The sequence below is a fragment of the Mustela putorius genome, unplaced genomic scaffold (assembly GCF_011764305.1).
Source record: "Mustela putorius furo isolate JIRA1106 unplaced genomic scaffold, ASM1176430v1.1 tig00003845_pilon_pilon_pilon, whole genome shotgun sequence".
In the NCBI taxonomy this organism is placed as follows: Eukaryota; Metazoa; Chordata; class Mammalia; order Carnivora; family Mustelidae; genus Mustela; species Mustela putorius.
In genome coordinates this window covers 62662965-62685121 of record NW_025421998.1, presented here as the reverse complement: position 1 = coordinate 62685121, position 22157 = coordinate 62662965, and the positions used below count along the sequence as shown (strand labels likewise).

General features: G+C 37.6%; 1 protein-coding gene and 1 pseudogene across 7 annotated transcripts in view; both read right to left on the bottom strand.

Annotated features, from left to right (window-relative positions):
* Positions 1-22157, bottom strand: part of AVL9 (AVL9 cell migration associated) — a 62087-nt gene that overhangs the window by 8395 nt on the left and 31535 nt on the right. For 3 of the 7 annotated variants that reach the window (XR_006601375.1, XR_200208.2, XM_045062857.1), the window contains exons 5-14: positions 21364-21453; positions 19980-20046; positions 19109-19149; positions 18360-18398; positions 14188-14257; positions 13352-13887; positions 5802-5936; positions 4480-4699; positions 2111-2228; positions 1277-1439 (exon numbers count right to left, since the gene is read on the bottom strand). Coding sequence is in view for 4 of the 7 variants with exons in the window: in XM_045062857.1 (XP_044918792.1) it covers positions 1277-1439; positions 2111-2228; positions 4480-4699; positions 5802-5936; positions 13352-13887; positions 14188-14257; positions 18360-18398; positions 19109-19149; positions 19980-20046; positions 21364-21453 (1479 nt within the window). In the remaining 3 variants the exon portion in view is untranslated. Of the gene's footprint in view, positions 1-1276; positions 1440-2110; positions 2229-2358; positions 2453-4479; positions 4700-5797; positions 5937-13351; positions 13888-14187; positions 14258-18359; positions 18399-19108; positions 19150-19979; positions 20047-21363; positions 21454-22157 lie in introns of those variants that run through there. The other 4 variants (XM_045062859.1, XM_004762612.2, XM_045062858.1 and 1 more) reach the window with 3 other exon arrangements.
* LOC123387153 lies at positions 11681-11841 on the bottom strand (annotated as a pseudogene).

Genomic DNA, 22157 nt, shown 5'->3' with positions numbered 1-22157 from the left:
GGAGCCTGCTCCACTCCCCGCGCCCCCCTCCCCGCCTGCCTCTGCCTGCTTGTGATCTGTCAAATAAATAAATAAAATCTTAAAAAAAAAAAAATTTAGGTCTTAAAAATGTACAAAATGGGAGTGTGCCTAAGGTAGCTCAGATATTTTAGTGTTTGCCTTCAGCTCAGATCATGATCCCAATGTCCTGGGATCAAGCCCTGCACTGGGCTCCCTGCCATGAATGGAGCCCACTTCTCCTCACCCTTTACTGTTCCCCCTGCTTATGTTCTCTGTTCTGTCAAATAAATTTAAAAAAAAAAAAAAGTACAAAAGGGAAGAAGTGTATGTGTGCATATATAAAATCAGGCAACTAGACCAAAGTTGTACTGTAAAAGGAGTCAATAAATACCCATATTCTTATTTCACCCTGAGAAGCCTCTCTCAATGTCTAACAAAGACAGTGACCCTACAGGCAAACAAACTCACATCTGTTTTTCTTCATCATTCTTTAAAACACAGACCTTGTGGTTAGTGAGGGAGAATACTTTGAACTCTAAGCTCTTTCATTTAATACTATTAAGACTTTTTTGCCTTTTAATTCTCTGTTTTTACCACATTCAAATGCCAATAGAGATTTCTGCTATAGCCCAGTGTGACAATTAAATTCACCAAAATCATTCCTGAACCCAGTCATTTTTCCTTGATAGATGATATAAAGTTTAACAGACATGTTCTTTAAAACCCGGCTATATTTCATCCCTGCAGATGCTTTCCTAAGTTACTTATGACATAAATATCTGGATTCTGTGTGGGGAGAGGGAATAGTCTTTATAGAACCACTTAAATCATATCCCCAGTCTAGCTAAGTTAACCCTAGCTCCTAAATAACAGTCAGGACAAAGCTGATTTTTGTCCAACTCTCACCAAGAGGTATAAATTTAAAATACAAATGAAAACATTCAGTGTATACTTGTATCACTAAAAAAATCATTTTAATCATGTAATTTAGAAAATAAGTCCCTAGGATGTACAGTAGTTCCCCCTTAACTGTGGAGGACACATTCTGAGACCCCAATGAATGTCTGAAACCACAGACAGTACTGAACCCTATATGTTTTTTCCTGTATATACATACCTACAGTAAACTTTAATTTATAAATTAGGCAAAGCAAGAAATGAACAACAGTAACGAATGATAACATACAACAGTAACAGCTATACTCTATAATAAGTTATGTGAATGTAGTCTTTCTCTCTCTCTCTCGGGAAATAGTTCTTACTGCACTGTACTCACCCTTCCTCTTCTTGTGATGATGTGGGATGGTAAAATGCCTAGTGATGAGATGAAGGGAGGTGAAGGGCATTTACTGTGATGTAGCGTTAGGTTACTAGCGACCTTCTGATGACGTGTCACGAAAAGGATCATTTGCTTCAGGATTGCGGTTGAGCCCGAGCAACTGAAACCGCGAAGAAGGGGAGGGATACTACGTACACATTCTATCAATGGAGAGATCTCCTTAGACTCTACTCTGTTCCATTCAAACAAGGTAACATTGCTTCATAATGACCCCACTTCACAGCATGTTTAAATGTCTTTTATGCCTACATGGATAAAGTCTGTCAACATTCAGTATTCTAACAGGTATTAAATTTTGCTGGATTTTAGAATTTGAGTTGGAAACTAAGTTTGCCCATGCATCTAGGAATTCAAGTGCCAACTCTTTTCACACTTCATGTTTTAAAATAACCTCTCAGTCTCAACCAGTGCTATTTCCTTCAAAGGTTCTATCTTGTTTGACCATTCTGCTAAAGCACAGATCCAGGGAAAGGGAGAGAACGATCATTCATTGAGCATCACCATGTGCCAGACTTCCTCTTCTGAATTATGCCAAGAGCTGGGAGAAATGTTAATCCTTCCAAAAATGTCTTGAGCTTTTTGTGTAAGAAGTAAGAATAGGGAAGCAGTTTTCAGCTGCTTCTCTGTATTTGGGCTTTTATAATCTACTTAAGGAAATTTTTGGAGATATTCACATTGTCATCTAAGTTAAGATACGATCTTCTTTATACTGGGGCATACTTCGTAAATCAACCATGTTATGTACTATCAATCCTCAGAGGATGTGCTTACTTCGGATTTATTTCTGCAAGTGCCGGATGCTTGTTGCTGTTCCACACCCTGTAGTTGTGAGTATTCTTCCATGCTGTAACAAAGGTTGTCCCATAGTCCGATAAAATCTTTTCATTATCTGTCAAGTAAATATTTTGAAAGTTGAGCTGGTCTGTAGCCACTCAGGGATATGAAGACTCATAACCAAAACGGGTAAAGGAATGGCTTTATACCCCCCACCCCCATGCTTTTTGGGGGAGATAGCCTACCAGATATCAGGAAACTTGGGTCTAGTTCCAGAAATCCTGTTAAGAAGCTATGTGGCCTTTGGCAAGTCACTTAATCACTCAGAACTTCATTTTCCTAACCAGAAAATAAGAGGGTTGAGCCAGATATATTCTAAGGTTCCTTACAATTCCAAAATATTTCCATGTTCTCCTTACCAAGGTTAGGAGGCATAGTATTATTTATTAAATGAAAACTGCAGACTGTGCAGTGAGTAAATGTATTGATGTATATACATATGGAGTAGGCAATAAAGGTACCTTTCTATCTTGCCACAAATGTTATATTTCTTTGAAAAAAAAATCAGAATGCATTTATTAATTGGTTCTTTCAGTCACTGTTTTTTCTTCCTTGAATTTTTTCTATTTGGTGAAACTCACTCTTTAATCTCCATGCATTTCACTGTCAAAATACTTAAGTAACAAAAGAATTTTCATATTTAATATTGAAAACTTTTCGGCTTTTTCATTATCATGGGGACATTTTAATGCAGAGCACTTCTTCTGCTTGGAAGAGTAGAAAAGGTTTGTTGGAGAACAGATTCAAATGGCTTTTGCTTCATATACTAATTTTAAGTTGCTTGCTTTGAAGGTGAAGCAGGACTTTTGTTGCTGGGAAAGGAAGAGGATACACAGGATTCCAAATGCAACATTAAGGAACTACTTTTAAGAATGTATTCCTGAAAAGCTCCCTGGGCTGAATCTCCTTTAGATCAGCAGCACGGGCCTGAGCCAGATTATAGGAGTTTGATTCACAGCTCAGCCTCCACCAGAGGGATGAGCAAGCTACTTAACCTTACTGTGCCTCAATGCCTCTCCTGTAAAATGAAGAGGACATGGTCTCTACCTCTCTACCTCCAGAATTGTTGCTGAAGATGAAATGACTTACTAGAAATAAAGTGCTCAAAACAAAACAGGTCCCTGCACATATGCAAAAAAAAAAAAAAAAAAAAAAAAAAAAAGCCTAGTTACTGTTATTACTCAGTATTTATAGCTACCTAGGCCATTATGTTTAAAAAGTAAATTACTCATGAAGCTAACATGACTGGTGGAGACTGGGGTTTCCTTCTTAGATTACTGAATGATTCTGAACTAGAGCATTTAATCTTGGTGTCTCAGCTGTTACATCTGTAGAAGAGGCAGATATTTAAAAATATCCTATTAACAAATAAGGAGTTGCTCCAGAGCTTTCCTTTATGGATGAAGCACACACACCCAAAGCCTTGATTTCAAATGCCACACGCACTTCATGAAGAACTAACCTGGGAGGGCACCACACTGATGGGACAGTGTGAACACACTGCTACTGTGGAGTTACGTACTTAGAGACGGCTACAATGGTAAATTTTAGGTTATGCGTATTTCACCACATTTTTAATAACTTCCCCCAAATAGTGGTTAATTAAAAAAAAGGAAAACCAAAAGCTCAATAATTTAACAACAACCACCACCTACTATGTATTTGCTACATGTCCACAGTGGTAGGCAACCATGTGCAAAAGCTCACTGTAGAGCTTCATTTTCTCTTTTTAGTATAGATATCTTCCCCTATGGAAATGAAATGGTTTTAATATAGGAGTAGGTCTATCTTCACCTGCTCTATTTTAACTATTTAATAGAAACAGAATTTCTCAGAATGGAAAATCTGAAAGTTTAACCACTCAGAATGTGATTTCCAGTGATTTCTTTCATATTTCTTTTCTCCCTTCACATATCTTAAAAACATGTAAGCAATGTTTATAAATAGCCCACAGATACTGACATATCCTTCCACATGGTCCTTAGGAACACTAAGCAGCCATGTAAAAGTGACTTGCATTTACTGTCTTGATAGTTTTTTTTTAATAACAGAAACATAAACCTAAGTTTCAAAAAATATTTGGAATGGGATCCATTTTTGTAGAAGGATCACCACAAATACCACAAAACTAAAATCCAACACATATGCATAGAAAAAGGTCTGGAAGGTTATAAAGTACTCAAAATGCTAACAACAGTTATCTCTGTATGAAGGAGTAACAGATAATTTTATAATGAAATTGTCTTCCTTAGGCAATTCAAAACCTCATAAAAATTAAGAAAGGAAAAAGCAGCTGTGCTCCTTACCTAACTGCAGTGTGGCAGCCAGGAGTGCGTGGATGTAGACTGCAAACTGGGCTCGGATCCACTCGTCACCTCCCTCCCAGCCTGTGCCATCCAGGAAGACATCATCCCGGTTCTCCGTCACGTGTCTCACTAGGTAATCTGCGAACCTGAGGTCTGCAGTGGTTGGGTTAAGCAGCTTCCTGAGTTCTGGATCATGGATCTGGATCAGAGCTTCTTCTACCTAGAGGGTACCCAGGTACAAGTCAGAGTCTGGGCATTCACGTGGACATCCATGCCATACTTTAAAGAGTAACTACTGGGAAGTTGAAGCTGGAAATAAAAAATATGAATAACAGCATACTCAAAAAGTGAAGCTAAGAAAGAGACAGGTTTTTACACTGAAGTTTTTTTCTTTCTCTATTTAAGAAATCCTCATTTTCTTTTTAGAAAATATATGCACATTTTATTTTGAATTATAAAAGTAACTCTTGTTGACTGTAAATAGCTTGGAAAACAGAAATGTAGAGTAAAAATCACCATTGTCACACAACCAGAAATGAATACAACTAATAAGTGCAATTCCTAAAAATTCTTGAGTACACAGATACTTTGGAATATTATTATGTAATATTTGATATACAAAGAGAAGTATGTAACGTACAGGTTAGTTTTGAAGTAATATACACATATCCAAACAACTTTAGAACTAGAACATAACCAATAATGTTGAGACAGCTGTGTGGTCCCTCCATCTGTATCCTCTGCCTTGGAAGGTATCGACCTATTTTAATTCCTCAAAATTGGGACCCCAGATTTTTCATTTATGATACTAGAAACATTTTCTGACAAAGCATGTTTTGGTACTTTTGATTAGAAACTATAAAAACCTAGGATGGGTAAAATTTCCTTTTTAAAATTACATCTATTGTAAAACTAAACACAATCTAAATTTTTATAGGTTGATGTCAAATATTTATCTGTAGCGTCTTCCTCTTGATATCAGGAACATATTAAAGGGGCCAAAAGTATTTAAACAATAAACATTTTAATTATGAGATCTTAGTAGGACCAGACTGTCTGGCTTGCAACCTGGCTCACCCAATTACTAGCCGTTTGAACTCTCTGCTCCTTAGCTTCCACATGTGTAAAATTGGAAAAGCAACAATGCCTATCTCAAAGGCTGTTAGAATTACATCAGTTACTTTACCAAAAGGGCACAGAATGCCTGGCACAGGCATTTTTACCTTTATTAGTGTTACTCCTGTGCTGTCAGAATTCCAGTTAAAAAAACAAACAAACAGGGACCAGCAGTGTCAAGGACACACGCTCATACATAAGCCCACCTCCACAATGGCATCACTGAGGTGCTTCTGCTGGCGGAAAAGGATGTTAGTAGCCCCAGCAACGAATCCACGGACGGTGACATCAGAGAGAAGATGATGCTGCTGCAATGCCATGTAAGGCAAACACAGATATCCCTAAGAATCACAAGAGTGAGAGACAACATCAGGAAAGTAACGGACAGCCACATGGCTCTCTCTCCAAGCCTAGAGAGCTAAGTAGGAAAGGAAACTTCTGAACCCTGCCCACTGCCGTACCATCTCTAATACAGTCCACCTCTGACTCACTTTAGTACTACTCCAGGGAAACCTCATGCCTTGACTACACCGGTTAATTGCTTCCCTTTTCCATGAGTGGTGGTCTAACATTAAAATTGTCTTACTTTATTATTTTATTCTCAGGTCAGCTTAAAAGCTTCCACAGTAACTAAGGAACTGGACTTTTTCATTTGTGAAATGACATTTTAAGCCCATGAAATAGTATGCTATCTAGCAGAAAGCTGTTAGTTCTTCCAGAAAAACTTGAAAACACATAATCACCAACATACTGTTACAAGAATACCAAATGGCATGTGTTTTACTGCCCTATTGTTAAAAATCATGCACAAATATTTCAAGATATTTGCTATTACATGTTTAAGGCAAAAAAAAAAAAAAAGACACTATCAACAGTTGTATATTTAATTAACTTCTATTTGAACTATATTTAAAAATACTGCCCTGAAAATTATAGGTGAACTGCCAAACCACAGCTGGCAATTAAGTGGACAAAAAGCAGCATATTTCCTGAGAATAAAGGTGTTAACACTTCAAAGATGCAATGAAGGAGGATATGGCACTTCTGCTGGAAGACTCTAAATTAAGACAGATTTCCAGTAAGTGGCACAACTTGTATATGCAGCCAGGAGGGCACACTTGTTAAACCCCTGAACTTGTTTTCAATCTCAGGTCCTGTGACAATATTACTTCTTCTCACTGTAAAATAAAAAACAAACAAACAAAAAAAACAAACCCAAAGGCACTGAGCTAGAGTAGAGAGCTTTCTCTTGATGATGTGTTACTAATATTATGAGACAAATCTCTGACTGTAGGAGGAGACATCTCTTTTGCTACTTCATGTTCTTCACTGTATCCTAGAACATGCATTGTACCTAACAGGTGGTTGTTAAATAAATACTTACTATGGGAGAGGAGACTTCCAAAAGTTGAAAGACAGGTCTAGTAACCTGATTTTATTTTTTCTTGACAATATATTCCTCTGTTCAATAAAATGCTAACTAATAGAGGCAGCAAAAATAAACCCATGTCTATGCATCAGAGTTACTCAGTACAGTGCTTCTCAATCGACGGCCCTCTTGGGATTAAAGGCTGAAAGGACCTGGGCTCCTCATTTAACATCACTCAGCGGCTTTAAGGCTCAGGGTTCATGTTTTACTTTGTGAGCTATGTATTGAAAAACAACAGACTCCCCTTGCCCCCAGTTACCTATTTCCAAACATAAATATTATAATGTTGAAGGCTCTTTATATAATAGCATGAAAACAAAGAAGTTTCTTGTCTTTTTTTAAGATTTTACTTATTTATTTGTGTGTGTGTGTGTGTGTGTGTGTGTGAGAGAGAGAGAGAGAGAGAGATAGAGAGAGCATGAGGGGAGAAGGGTCAGTGGGAGAAGCAGACTTCCTGCTGAGCAGGGAGCCTGATGCAGGACTCAATCCCAGGACTCCGGGATCATGACCTGAGCCCAACCAACTGAGCCACCCAGGCATCCCAGAAGTTTTTTTTTTTAAACATCAATAAACACTTTTTAAAAAAAATATACAAAAGTACATTCCCTAAAAAAACCATACATATGCTCTTTGACCAGCATTCTACTTATAATTTATCCAGGTACACCTGCTCACGTGTGAGATCTGTAAAGTTATTTATTGCAGCATTGTTTATTATAGCGAAAGACTGGAACCTAACTACTCATAAGCGGGAAACTGAATAAATCACTCATCTGCACAATGGAACATCTGGCAGCTATAAAGAGGGAGAAATTAACTTCCAAGGAATATTTGGTAAGAAAAGATTAAAGGTATAAAAGTGAGGAGGAATGTCTGGGTGGCTCAGCTGGTTAAGCGTCTGCCTTCAGCTCAGGTCATGATCCCAAAGTGCTGGGACTGAGTCCCGAATCTGGCTCCTTGCTCAGTGGAAAGACTTCTTCTCCCACTGCCTGGGGCTCCCACTCTGCTTGTGCTCTTTCTGGCAGATAAATAAATAAAATCTTAAAAAAGAAAAAAAAGTAAGGAATAGTCTGTTATTTTGTACATAAAAGGAGGGGGAAATATCTACACATTTATGTATGTATACAAAACCCCCAAAGAAAGATACTGATAACGCTGGTGACCACTGGAGGACAGGGCACCTCAATAGTAGGGGATAGAATGAGAGGGAGACTTTTTTTTATAGATGCTTTAGAATATTTTGAATATTGAGCCATATGAAAGTATTACATATTTATAAAATTAAGAGTTCAAAATGGCCTTAAAATTATGTCAATTACTTCTAAAAAAATTGTACTGTGGTGTGTGTGTGTGTGTGTGTGTGTGTATATAAAAGATTTCTATTTATTCATTTGAGAGAGAGAGAGAGAAAGCACGAGCCAGGGGTAGGGATAGGGGGAGAGGGAGAAGCAGAATTCCCACTGAGCACAGAGCCCAATGCGGGGCTTGATCCCAGGATCCCAGGATCATGACCCTCATGAGTCAAAGGCAGACACCCAACCGACAGCCACCCAGGCGCCCTGTGTCATACTTTTAATGATGATCTATTTTTCCTAAATCTTTCACAGTTCCCTATTGTGTTGTAGCAGCAAGAGCCACGTCCTTTCACATAAAACAGGCTCCATAGCCAAGCTCACTTCTGACTTTTCACTTTTCTAGGGTACTTTAATTTCCATATTTGGAGCTGTAGTATGTAAGAGTAAAAAAAACCACCAAAATCCAAAATAAACAAAGAAAACAACACAACAAAAAAACCCACCAAAAAAGGCCTAAAACAGTATCTGCACACCCATGTTCAAAGCAGCAGCATTCGCAATAGCCAAAGCGTGGAAGCAACCCAAATGTCCACTGACAGATGAATGGATAAACAAAGTGTGATATATACGTACACCAGATTATTATTCAGCCTTGAAAAGCATGGAAATGATGACATGTGTTATAGCATGGATGAAGCCTGAGAACATTATGTTAAGTTAAACAGGCCAGTCACAAAAAGATTAATAATGTAGGACTCCACTTAAAAAGGTGTTAGAGTAGTTAAATCATAGAAAGGAAAAGGGTGGTGGCCAGGGGTTGGGGGAATGGGGAGTTATTGTTTAATGGGTATAGAGTTTCAGTTCAAGATGAGAAACTTCTGGAGATCTACAGTACACCGATGTGAATCTAACTTAACAGTACTAAACTATACACTTACATATGGTACACAGGGCAGGGTGCCTGGCTGACTCAGTCAGTTAAACGGCTGACTCTTGCTTTAGGTTCGGGTCATGATCTCAGGGTCAGGAGACATAGCTCTGCGTCTGGCTACAGACTACATGTGGAGCCTGCTTGAAATTCTCTCTCTCCCTCTCCTTCTGCCCCTCCCCCCTTTAAAAAAGAGATAAACAGAGTAAATTTTACACACACACATACACACACATGGATTTTTTTAACTGCAACTAAAAAACAAAAACTCCACACCTCAGCTTGGTAAGCCTAGCAAAATTGTCATGAGCTAATTTACTAAAGAGTTGCACAAGCACACAGTAGGTCTTCTCTCTTGTGACCTGGAAGAGGGTACTGTGTGATTAGGACTGGATGCCATTCTCTCAGCTCTCCTCTGGTCAGGGATGACAAACATGCTCATGAACTGGAAGCCCCCCTGTTAGAGGGATGTCCCTTCTCTCCACAAGTTATCTGGAGTTTAAAGGTAATCCCTACCAAAATCTCAACCTGTTTGAGAACTTAAATTGATCCTAAAATTGATGTGGAAATGAAAAGGGCTAAGAAATGCTTAATAGTAATGTTCAATAGTAAGAGGCAAAGCCCTTTTTCTGCCTGACAGGGTATACCTACGGGGGGTACTGCCCCAGGGATAGACAAATAAATCTACAGTACCAATGAAACAACAAGAAAAAGTCCATAAAGACTCCTTCCTCAAACATACAGAGATTAGTTCCAGTTAATAAAAACCAAACTGTGAAAGTCAAAGCTATCTAGCTTTAAAAGATAACCTAGTACACCGAGGTAGAGGGGATTGCTTAATAAGACCTCCGAGGCACTAACCATAAAGTAAAAAATGATAAACAAAAGGGTATTTAGAATATATGAAGTCCCTCAAATCAGTGACGAGGACAATCCAGTAGTTTTGAAAAAATACCACACAAGGGGGAATCCAAATGGTTAACAAGAATAGGAAAGATGTTCAATCTTAACAATAATAATTTTTTTTAAAGATTTTTATTTATTTGACAGCACAAGTAGGCAAACTGGTAGGCAGGGGGACAGGGAGAAGCGGACTCTCAGCTGAGCAGAGCGGGGCTCGATCCCAGGACCCTGATATCATGACCTAAGCCAAAGGCAGACGCCCAACCAACTGAGCCACCCAGGTGCCCCTCAACAACAATTATTGAAAAAAATGCAAACCAAGAACTACAAAATACTGTCACATTAATATTAAAAAGTCTGACAATATCAAGTGTTGGTAAGAATGCAGAGCAGTTGGGAACTCATACCCTGTTGTGGGAATGGTGGAAATTCTCAGAACAACTTCAGTAAACAACTGGGAATTCTAGTTAAGCTGAAAGCACCCATTCAACATGATCCAGTATTCCTGCTTTTAGGTACTGAATGCTCTACAAACTCTGGCATGTGTCTAGCAAGATTTCTGAAAAAGAATTTCAGAGCCTTCTTTAGATGAATGGATAAAGAAGATATGGTCCATATATACAATGGAATAATATGCCACCATCAGAAAGGATGAATGCCCAACTTTTGTACATGGATGGGACTGGAGGAGATTATGCTGACTGAAATAAGCCAAGCAGAGAAAGTCAATTACCATATGGTTTCACTTACTTTGGAAGTATAAGGAATAACATGGAGGACATTAGGAGAAGGAAGGGGAAAGTGAATTGGGGGTAAATCGGAGTGGGAGACGAATCAGGGAAGGCTGTGGACTCAGAAACAAACAGGGTTTTGGAGAGGAGACGGGTGGGAGGATGGGTGACACTGGTGGTGGGTATTAAGGTGGGCACGTATTGCATGGAGCACTGGGTATGGTGCATAATCAGTGAAATCTTGGAACACTGAAAAAATTAAAAAAGAAAAAAAACCCCAGAATTTCATAGCAGCATTACTTGTATAGCCAGAAACTGGCAACAATGCAGATGTCTGTCCACACAATTGATAAGCTTCATAACAGCTGAAAATGGAAAACTACATAGGAAAAATAAAACACAGTATCATGCAAAAACATGAATGAAACTAAAAACAATGTCAAGAGAAAAAAAAATTTGTGCTTCCATATGTGTGTGTGTGTGTGTGTGTGTGTTTGTGTGTACAAATAAAATTTTATTTATTTGACAGAGACACAGTGAGAGAGGGAACCCAAGCAGGGGGAATGGGAGAGGGAGAAACATGCTTCCCACTGAGCAGGGAGCCTGATGTGGGGCTTGATTCCAGGACCCTGGGAACGTGACCTGAGCCAAAGACAGACATTTAATGACTGAGCCACCAAGGCGCTCCTGTAGTTCCACTTAAATAAGATTCATAATTTTTGGCTGGCCAGTAAAGGTATCTTTGATAACCTAAATTTGAAAATGAAAAGCTGCAAGCAAGCAAACCAAATATAAACTCAGAAGCAATACTTAAAGGAGATTAATACATGTGGCAGATAAAAAAAATCTGGTTTCTAACCACATATATTTTTAATTTTTTCATAAATTTATTGTTTCAATTAGCAATAATCGCGCCTCGGATAAACCTCATTGGCTACGATACTGCCACTGCGCAAAGCTCATAAATTTATTGTTATACTTAAAAAGTTACAAACTGGGGGCGCCTGGGTGGCTCAGTGGGTTAAGCCGCTGCCTTCGGCTCAGGTCATGATCTCAGGGTCCTGGGATCGAGTCCCGCATCGGGCTCTCTGCTCGGCAGGGAGCCTGCTTCCTCCTCTCTCTGTCTGCCTCTCTGCCTACTTGTAATCTCTCTCTGTCAAATAAATAAATAAATCTTTAAAAAAAAAAAAAAAGTTACAAACTGATATTAAGATTTCTAAATTAAGTGATCTTCTTATGGAGGCAATTATATATTTAAAGCACTGAAGGTATTAGATACATGTAATTAAAAACAAATAAACAAACAAAAAAAAACAAAACTGGGGCGCCTCAGTAGTTCAGTTGGTTGAGCATCTGACTCTGGGTTTTGGTTCAAGGCATGATCTCAGGGTCATGGGATCGAGCCCCACGTCAGGCTCCCTGCTCAGCAAAAAGTCTGCTTCTTCCTCTACCACTCCCCCTGCTTTTGTTTCCTCTCTTGCTGTGTGTGTGTGTGTGTCTCTCTCTCAAATAAATAAAATCTTGAAAGAAAGAACGAAAGAAAGAAAAGAAACTTCATTATTTCAATCATAAAGCAAATTAAGATAATTTCAGAATCCCCCAGCAGGCCATAAAATGAACACAGCATTCTCTACTAACCATTCAGCAATACTGACTTGGGGCAAATACTTATTTATAAAGCTAGATAAACACAGGAAGAATTTATTATAGAGGAAGGAATACATATTCCAGTCAACACTACCCATCTTTCTTTTTCACATAGTCTTACTTCATGCATAAAGGACAGTATTTAGAGAAAACCACAGAACTGTGCCCAAGTTACCAGAAAGATGTATCTGTCTTTCATGGTAGACTGCAAGATCACAAAAATAGATCACAGAAATAGAATTTAGAACTTAGCATGGCACCTGGAATATGAGACGCTAAGGTCACAGATAATCACAGCACTATACATTATGTATTTTACAGTTTAAAGGAAAGTTTTCAGACGTGAAAATGTGTTCAACACCATAAGTTAAATTCTAAAAGGGCTGTTGGGGACACCTGGGTGGCTCGGTCAGTTAAGCGTCCAAGTCTTGGTTGACTCACGCTATGACCTCAGGCTCAACACTCAGCAGGGCATCTATTTGAACATTATCTCCCTCTGCCCCTCCCCCTACTCTCTCTCTCTCAGAAGAACAAATAAATTAAAAAAAATTTTTTTTAAAAAAAGGGTGGTCAGGTTCTTTAAGGGCCTTAGTAAGGAACACTAGGGGCATCTGGGTGGCTCAGTAGGTTAGGCGTCCAATTCTTGATTTCAGTTCTGGTCATGATCTCAGGGTTGTGAGATTGTGCCCTATACGGGGCTCCTGGCTCAGTGGAAAGCCTGCTTGAGATTCTCTCTTCCTCTCTCTCTCTCTCTAGCCATCTCTCCATTCCTGTGTGCACTCTCTAACAAATAAATCTTAAACAAACACACACTAAACTTTACCTTTGTGAAGATGGCCAGGGGCATGCCATATTGGTCTTCTTCCAAACCAGAAATTAGCCCTGGTATCAGTACCACCTGGCCTGTATTAGCTTGAGGTTGTACAGTAATTGGAGGACTGTCTGAGGGCACAGACTCCTTTGGAAATGAGTTTGTCTGTTCTGAACCCTGTTCCCTTTCTTTCAAGGTAGGGTCCTCTAAGATGCTAGGATCCAAGGTCTCCCAGTCACTTTCTGAAGACTCTGGAGATGGGCGAGAAGGAGGTTTCAAATATTGACTGGTTTCATTGGGTTCCTGTCCTTTGCTGCTGTCATCTTCTACTTGGAGCAACAGTTCTTCGGTCTTGATGACAGCATCTCCTCCGTGGTTTCCTGTCATGATTTTCTTAACAGTTCCTGAGTTGGTATTTGAAATGTCAGGAGCAGACATAGACACAAAATCATCTGCAGGGTGATTACTTTCATGAAGCCCAGCATCTTCAGACATACTCTTTCGGGGTCTGTACTGAGAACAGTCACTGAGACCATGTTCAATCATGCCTACAACATACAATATTGAACAGCTTGGCTTACAATCAAGTGGGAAAAGATAAGAGTTGCATATTCCATTCTAAATAGTAGAACTCTCCTATAAAAATTTTAGTAAGTTATGCTTGCACACATTTTAATTTAAAAAAAAAAAAAGAAAGAAAAATCTCATATAAAAGAAACCCAATGTCAAAAGAAAATCATGTCAAAATAAAAATGTTATCCCTAGTAAGTTTATTCTTAAAAATTTTAGCACTGAAAGTTCCAATAAAAGTTAAACTAAAGAAAGAGTAGATATCGTTACCCTCTTACCTGGAAAAAGGGATAACACAGTCATCAGGGCACCCACCAATTTATTCACTGGAGAAATATAAAAGAGAACCTGAAATGGATTAAGTCAAGATTAAATCAGAAAATCCATGAAGCTACATCATAAAAAAAGGGGGGAGGGAGAGATAGAGAAGAAAAAATTCTTCTTTATAGAAGGATAACAGCTAATACAGCATTAATGAAAGAATCAAAGAAATCTAGGAGCATCTACCATGATTCAGATGAAAATTACCAATGGAAGCTAAAACTAATGTGAAAGGTTGCTGGGCAACAGGATATTCACATAGCTTCAAATTTACCATCCCACAGATTAGCTATTAGTGGCAAAGGGAAACACAAGTACCTCATTATGAAGAAATCTGGGGATTACCACTTTAATCAAATGATCAAGTTTTCCATTACCAATAATACTACAAATAGTTATGGACATCCTGGTGTGATAACTCTGAGGACACACCTGTATAGTATGCTTGCCACACAAGTTTAATCTGAAACTAGTCAAAAGAAAATAATCAGACAAATCTAATAGGATTCTTTAAAAAACAAAAACAAAAACAAACAAACAAACCAAAAAAAGCCAATGCCATGAAAAACAGAAAGAAACCAAAAAAGAGCAAGGTGGTAGAGCTGTTTGAGATGAAAGGATTAAGGAGAATTATAAGGCAATACATGATGCTTGGCCCCCTAGAAACAACCAGTTTATAGGACATTATTATAACATCCGAAGAAATTTGAAAATGGACTGCATTTCTTGAATGTGAAAACGGTATTTTGGTTATACGGAAATATACTCTATTCTTTTTTTTTTTTTTTTAAGGATTTTATTTATCCATTAGACAGAGATCACAAGCAGGCAGAGAGGCAGGCAGAGAGAAAGGGAAATAGGCTCCCCGCTGAGCAGAGAGCCCCTTGCGGGGCTTGATCCCAGGACCCTTGGACCACAACCCGAGCCAAAGGCAGAGGCTTTAGCCACTGAGCCACCCAGACGCCCGAATATATTCTATTCTTAAGGAATACATCTTGGGGTGCCTGGGTGGCTCAGTTGGAAGCATCTGTCTTTAGCTCAGGTCTTGATTCTGGGGTTCTGGGATGGAATCCCTTGTCAGACACCCTGCTCAGCAGGGAGCCTACTTCTCCTCAGTTGTTCTGGTCTTTCACTCTCAAATGAATCAATCAAATCTTTAAAAGAAAAAGGAAAAAAAAAAGAAACATAGCTTAAAGTTTTTAGGGGTAAAGTACCATGACTTTAAAATTATTAGGATGGGCAGCAAGGTGGGAATGAACAAAGCAATATAATGCAAAAGTGGCAAAATGTTAATCGTCAATATCGATCAAGTGTGTAAAAGTTCATTACGGTGTTTTTTCAACTTTTCTGTAGGTTTGACACTTTTCAGAGTAAAACTTGAGAAAAAAAATCAGAAACAGGATTAGATGTTTAAAAGCAACATTTGGTAATCATTAAATTAGTTGGAAAAAAAACAAGCAAAGATTTGCTTAAGCAAGGAAGGTTTTTGTTTGTTTTTAAACAATTAAATCATTCAGTGACACAGAAGTGCTATTTGAGAGAGGAGAGCACCCACAACTGTCTATGCTTTCCTTACAGATGATCTTATTTAAGGAGTGCTTTCCAAGTACAGAGAAACAAATTGTTGCATTAAAGGACATCCTTACTTCATCAATTCAATATAAAAAGAGTGTATCTGTGATTTGCCACATTAGATAAAGTTATATGATCATAAATGCCACTACATATAGCTAGGCTAAGTACTATTTTGGAAGATTTTTGTTTTAGATACATATACCCATGTGTGCCCTGGGTTGTAATGCAAAATACTTTTTATTATGAACTGCAATAACAAAGTTTGAAACCTACAACTCAACAAGTAAAGAAACAAACAAAAAACAAAATAACAACACCAAAAAACCTGACTAAAATGGGCAAAGGACTTGAGCAGACATTTCTTCAAGGAAAGTACACAAATGACCAATAAGCATATGAAAAGGTGCTCAACATTACTAACCATTAGGGAAATGCAAATCAAAACAGGAGATACCACCTCACACCTATTAGGATGGTTACAATCAAAAAACTAAAAAATAACAAGTGTTGGTAAGAATGTATAGACACTGGAATCCTTGTACACTGCTGACAGGAAGATAAAATGGTGCAGCCATTATGGAAAACAGGATGGTGGTTACTCAAAAAAAAAAAAATGAAAATAGAATTACCATCTGGCCCAGCAATACCACTTCTAGGTCTATACCCAAAAGAACTGGAAGTAGGGTTTTGAAGAAATCTATGCATATCAACATTCATAGTAACATTTTTCATGAGAGCCAAAAGGTGGAAGCAACCCAAGTGTCCATCAGAGGGGAAACAGATAAACAAAATATGGTACGTACATACAATGGATATTACTCAGCCCCCCGCCTTTTTAAAGAGGATTTTACTTATTTATTTGACAGACAGAGATCACAAGTAGGCAGAGAGGCAGGCAGAGAGAGAGGAAGGGAAGCCGGCTTCCCGCTGAGCAGAAAGCCCAATGTGGGCTCAATCCCAGGACCCTGATATCATGACCTGAACCAAAGGCAGAGGCTTTAACCCACTGAGCCACCCAGCTGCCCTTGCTCAGCCATTTTTTAAAAGGAAAGGAATTCTGACACATGTTATCCAGGGATGAGCCTTGAGGGCACTATGCTTAGTGAAGAAGCCAGTCACAAAAAGACAAAAACAGCATGATTTCACTTTTATAAGGAACTCAGACTAGCCAAATTCATAGAAACAGTAAGTAGAAGGGTCACTGTCAATGGAGAGGGAAAAATGGGAAGTTACTGTTTAATGAGTACAGTTCTAATTTTGCATAATGAAGAGTTTGTGAATGGATGGTGATGATAGAACAACACGGTGAATGTACTTAATGCCACTCAACTATATACTAAAAACTGGCTAAGATGATAAATTATGTGTTTCATGTATTTTACAACAATTAAAAACATTTTTAAAAAGTTAAAACATTGCACATATAGTATGTTAGATTCACCATTTTAAGAATTACCTTTTTTCTCTTTGAAGAAGAAACACATACTCATTAGAGAAAACCAGCAAAGCATTTCCTTCTTAAAAATATATTCTAGGCTCACTTGGGTGACTCAATCAGTTAAGTGTAACTCTTGATTTCTGCTCAGAAATCTCAGGGTCCTGAGAACGAGCCCTTTGTCGGGCTCTGAGCTCAGTGCAGAATCTGCTTGAGATTTTTTCTCTCCTCTCCCCCTCTCCTTCTGCCCTTCTCCCCTGCTCATACTTTAAATAAATAATAAATAAATAAATCTTGAATAAATAAAAATATAACCTACATTCTCACCAAATTGCTCATGTCTTTCCTTCCAGTCTCTTTTTATTTTTTTTTTTAAGATTTTAAAAGTTTATTTGAGAGAGAGAGACAGAGAGAGAATGAGAGAGAGCATGAGAGCAGAAAGGTCAGGAAGAGAAGCAGACTCCCTGCCGAGCAGGGAGCCCGATGTGGGACTCAATTCCGGGACTCAAGGATCATGACCTGAGCTGAAGGCAGTCGCTTAACCAGCTGAGCCACCCGGGCACCCGCCAGTCTCTTTTTAATAAATATATATTAATTTATAAAATTGGGATCATGGGCTTGATACGTACTTGGACAAACTTTCACATAACATTCAATGAAACATCTTTATAATAAAAAAACTCTCAGAATCTCTTTAGTCATTTGGAATCATACACAATATATAAGATGAACCAGTACTTACTCACCAATTACTCATTATTATAAATTATTCTGTGACAGAATGTCTTAGATGGAGCTTTGTGTCCAACTCACATTAATTCTGGAAAATAAATCTCTAAAAGAAGAACTACTAGACCAAAGGAATAAACATTTTTTTTAAAAAGATTTTATTTATTTGACAGAGATCACAAGTAGGCAGAGAGGCAGGCAGAGAGAGGAGGAAGCAGGCTCCCTGCTGAGCAGAAAGCCCGATGCAGGGCTCGATCCCAGGACCCTGGGATCATGACCTGAGCCGAAGGCAGAGGCTTAATCCACTGAACCACCCAGGAACCCCATAATTCTATATAGTATTTAAGGAATGTCAACCCATGTTAAATATTGTGTTCCTTCAAATCTCACCTTTTTTTCAAGAAGAATTAGTTTAAACAGGATTAAGACCTAAAGAAAAAAATACTGTATTAAAATAAGAAACTCAAGCTTATTACTCATTTGCCTTTTCCCTTCCTCAAACACAACCATATATCATTTAATCAATATTAACTACAGTGCTTAAAACTACATTGAAAATTATGAACATACTGAAAATTTTAAAATTATGTATTTACTAAGAACTACTTAAATCTCTAACAAATTATGCTTTTTGGAAGGAGTTATGTTATTTGAAATATCTGCAAGCTCCTTCAAGGGAAGGGACTATTCATTGGATGTCCAGGGCACTTACACAGCAGATACTCAATAAATGTATATAAATGAATGATCAATGTGTGTAAGTCCCAGTCAACATATCTTTAATAATAAAGATCACAAGACCTAAGTATAGATATTTTATTAGAAAATGTTTCACTCTCAGAGCAACATATAAACTACTCTGTGAAATTAAAACACGTTCCTTTCCACTCTAATTTCATGACATCTGAAATTACAAAGACAAGAGAAAAAATAATCCTCTTCTGCACAGAAATAGTATTCCTGTATTTTAAAAAATGTCTATCAGCTCTACCAACATTTTCAACTTTTATCTAAGAACTGTCTTAGAAGAAATAAAATATGGTATGTTACAATCTGTATTCAACCTTGCAGCAAGAGAATATGCTCAGTTAAATGAACACAGGTTTAGGACATTATAAATTAAATAAAAGGTATCATACCTTGTGTCGAAAATGAAGCACAAGATCTCGAGGAGACAGACCTGCAATGTTAAACAAAAAAGCTAATCTGTGATGACAACATATAGGTTTTGTCAAAGAAAGTTTCTTCCCACCAAAGGAAAGGTAGGTAAAAATAGGAAATAGTAAGAATATGGGAATATTAAAATATTTACATAATATCTGATTATGTAACCTATATGCTTAGAATTATATGCTGTGTCAAACACAGCAGGATCCAACAGAACTTCCTACAATGACAGAAATGTTCTAATCTGCATTGCTCAATACAGCAGCTACATATGGCCAATGAACATCTGAAATGCAGCATGTATACTGACAAAAGGACTTTTTAACTTTAACTTTTATTGATTCTAATCTAAATGTAAATAGCCACATAAGGCTAATGGCTACTTTATTAGCTTTTCATCACAGAAAGGATATTTACCAAGTGCCTATTGAGCACCTTGGATACCAATGATATTCTGGATTATCAAAACAGTATAAATCAAAAAAAACTACCAACTTGAACAATCTTAGCATAAAAAGAGCTAAGCAGTTATAAGAGGGAACTGACTTGACCAGCATTACCATAAGAAAAAGAAAAAACTTCCATTATTATTCTGAGAAGCAGAAATTTGCTTTATAGGATAATAGTTCTAAATAATGCTACAATTACATTATAACCTTTCTCAGTAGAAATAAATACTGGTTAAGAAGATATTTAAGGTATCAGCAACATCAAACACTGAATAATTTAAACTTAGATCCCATATAGATATTTAACTTTGATTAAGAAGTTTAACATGCAACTCGGTTTACCAAATGTATAGAAATGAAGGCGTTTCTTCTGATTTGTAAAAAAGCGACTTACCAAGATATACTTGGGATCCTTCTAATGAAGTTCCTCCCAAGGAACTATTCATATGCTCATAAAGCTCCTATAAAATACAGATTCAACTTAGAACATTTTACAATCATTTCAGACACTAAATTAGCAGTATGATGACCAGGAAAAAAATTGGTTCTTTAACTGAGGCTGTTTGTTTTGACACTAACAATAGAAGTCTCTCTCTGAAACCTTCCCAGTTTCCAGCACTCCCTCCTTCTCTTCCTCTTCATTTTAGGGCTTATTAGTTCACTCACATGGTGGTATGGATTCTGGGCTAAGTTCCCTCTACTTTTCTTGCTAAATACCTAAATGTCCTATACTCACTAAAATCCAGGTGAGATCCATGTTCTGTACATTCATAGCAGCCCAAAGAAAAACATGCTAAAACAGTCATGTAGTCTGGTTTTTTTTGTTTGTTTTTTGCTTTGGGAGATTGGAACCAGAAAACTGATAAACATATTGTGCGGTATTTTAATAAAACAAGCAAATTTAGAGAAGCAATGCCATAGCAAAAGAGGTACTATCCACTAACAGAAACACTTATGTTAATTATAGCCATTTGTGGTCATTATTTCCTAATTAAAGGCAGTTTGGTTAAACAATAAATTTCAACTGTACATTTTGGGCAGATCCTTGCCTTTCAATGTTATTTCCTCTTCTCAATTTGCAAATCTCTGTGAGTTTTTTCTTTTTAAATTTTTATTTAAAATCTAGTTAATATACAGTACAATATTGGTTTTAGAAGATTTCAGTGATTTAGCATTTACATACAAAAGCCAGTGCTCATCACAACAAATGCCCTCCTAAATATTGGGTACCCATCTAGCCCATCCTCCATGCACCTCCCTCCATCAACCCTCAGCAGTTTGTTCTCCATCCTTAAGAGACTCTTATGGTCTGTTTCCCTCTCTCCCTTTTTTTCCCTTCCCTTTCCATATGTTCATTTGTTTTGCTTCTTAAATTCCACCATGAGTGAAATCATATGGTATTTTTCTCTGACTTCTTTTGCTTGGCATAATACACTCTAGCTCCATGCATGTCATTGCAAATGACAAGATTCCATACCACATCTTCTTTATCCATTCATCAATCAATGGACACCTGGGCTCTTTCCATAGTTTGGCTATTGTTGATAATGCTGCTTTAAGTACATTTGGGGTATACATACCCCTTCAAATCTGTATTTATATATCCTTTGGATAAATAACTAGTAGTGCAATTGCTGGATCATAGTAGAGTCAATGTTACTTTCAAAGAAGAATGTCTTTCTTAAGCTAACAAGATTATCTTCACAGTATTACTGACGAGAGTAACTGATTCATGAATCTGCCTTCAGACAAATAGATCTAAAGAGGGATATAGTTACCTTTAGGATGGAAATTTGGGAAAAATCCTTCTCTTCAAAATATGCATGTGTAATGAGCTGAAGTTTTGCTTGAAGTAAGCCATAGAGAGGCTTAGAGAAAAAAAAACACTATTAGTTTGATAATAATAACAGATAAACATCTTACAACTTTGTAATTAAAAGAACAGGGAGGAAAAACTCACTTTAACTTTAGTATCTTTATTATTCACAGCTAAAAGCTGTTAAATCACCTGTTCCAGCTCTATGGCTGCTGCCAGAAAGTGCCTGACACACTTCTGCTCTTACCACTCAGTGACATAACCTGGGCACAGAACCTCTCCACATTTGCTTACTGATGTGAACACTGGCATATGAAAAGACAGTACATCTCATGCGGTTGTTTCCAGAATTAAGTAACACAGGTGAAAGCACTCAGAGTGTCTGGCACTTGGAAAGCATTTAAACGCTGGCTATTACAAAATTTAAAACATTCTAATTCTGCACTGTTCTGCTGGTGTGTGGTGACACTTAATCATCCTTATAGTGGCCAGTTCTTATTATCTAGTTGAACATTCATAATTAAACTAAGTTCACTTCCCTTTTTTGCATTCTACAGAGGCTTGGAACAACTAGTCCGTGTCCTTTATGAAAATATTCTTTTTCATCCTTCAACAAAATTATTCCTTAATTCTTATTTTTATTTAAGACCCTCTTCTACTATTTCCATCCTTTTTATTTTCAATGTTCTTTCCTAGATGCTTCCTGATTTCTCTGTTCTTCTAAGAATGCATAGACAATGTTGTTTATATACTCTA